Source organism: Sphaeroforma arctica, assembly GCF_001186125.1.
Source record: "Sphaeroforma arctica JP610 unplaced genomic scaffold supercont1.49, whole genome shotgun sequence".
Classification (NCBI taxonomy): domain Eukaryota; class Ichthyosporea; order Ichthyophonida; genus Sphaeroforma; species Sphaeroforma arctica.
The window spans coordinates 112,300-113,297 of NW_014040509.1; the positions used below are offsets into that span (position 1 = coordinate 112,300).

General features: G+C 48.9%; 1 protein-coding gene across 1 annotated transcript in view; it reads right to left on the reverse strand.

Moving 5' to 3' along the window:
* SARC_01268 (hypothetical protein) overlaps positions 1 to 410 on the reverse strand; it is a gene marked incomplete at both ends in the record, with an annotated part of 1,644 nt that extends 1,234 nt beyond the window's left edge. Inside the window, one exon of the mRNA XM_014305014.1 lies at positions 324 to 410. Within this exon, the coding sequence (XP_014160489.1) occupies positions 324 to 410 (87 nt within the window). The remainder of the gene's footprint in view (positions 1 to 323) is intronic.
* Between the last annotated feature and the right edge of the window lie 588 nt (positions 411 to 998).

Here is a 998-nt window from a genome sequence, read left to right on the forward strand (position 1 = left end):
GCACAGGCTACCACCCACCCACAACTGACACACAAGGATTGGGCACAGGCTACCACCCACCCACAACTGACACACAAGGATTGAGCACAGGCTACCACCCACCCACAACTGACACACAAGGATTGAGCACAGACTACCACCCACTCACAACTACCACACAAGCATTAAGCACAGGCTACCACCCACTCACAACTGACACACAAGGATTAAGCACAGGCTACCACCCACTCACAACTGACACACAAGGATTGAGCACAGGCTACCACCCACCCACAACTACCACACAAGCATTAAGCACAGGCCTTGCACGCCGTGGCACATACCACATCTCCCACGCGTAGGATGGTCTCTCGCTGGTCGTGCAGTTCACCGAGTACTGCACCGCCGTAGTCTTCAGTTTCGCGTGCCATGCGCTCGCTGTTCTGCAGTCGTTGGTTGGTGCGCTCGATAGCTTCCTGTGCGACGAGCAGGCGGTTTCGGTTGGGGTCATCGACCAGCGGCCCGGCTGTGTCTTGCCAGGTGTGTGGAAGGTAACGGATATGGTGTGAGGTAAACGGAAAGTAATGGATATGGGATCAGGTAAACGAAGCCTTGTAACGTATTGTATACAGATAGGTGAAAAGGTGAAAGTACTGGATATGGTATGAGGTAAACGAAGCCTTGTAACGCATGGTATACAGATAAGTGAAAAGGTGAAAGTAATGGATATGGTATGAGGTAAATGAAGCCTTGTAACGCATTGTATACAGATAGGTGAAAAGGTGAAAGTAATGGATATGGCATGAGGTAAAGGAAGCCTTGTAGCGTATTGTATACAGATAGGTGAAAAGGTGAAAGTAACGGATTTGGCACGAGGTGAAGGAAGCCTTGTAACGCATTGTATACAGATAGGTGAAAAGGTGAAAGTAATGGATATGGCATGAGGTATAGGAAGCCTTGTAGCGTATTGTATACAGATAGGTGAAAAGGTGAAAGTAACGGATTTGGCACGAGGTGAA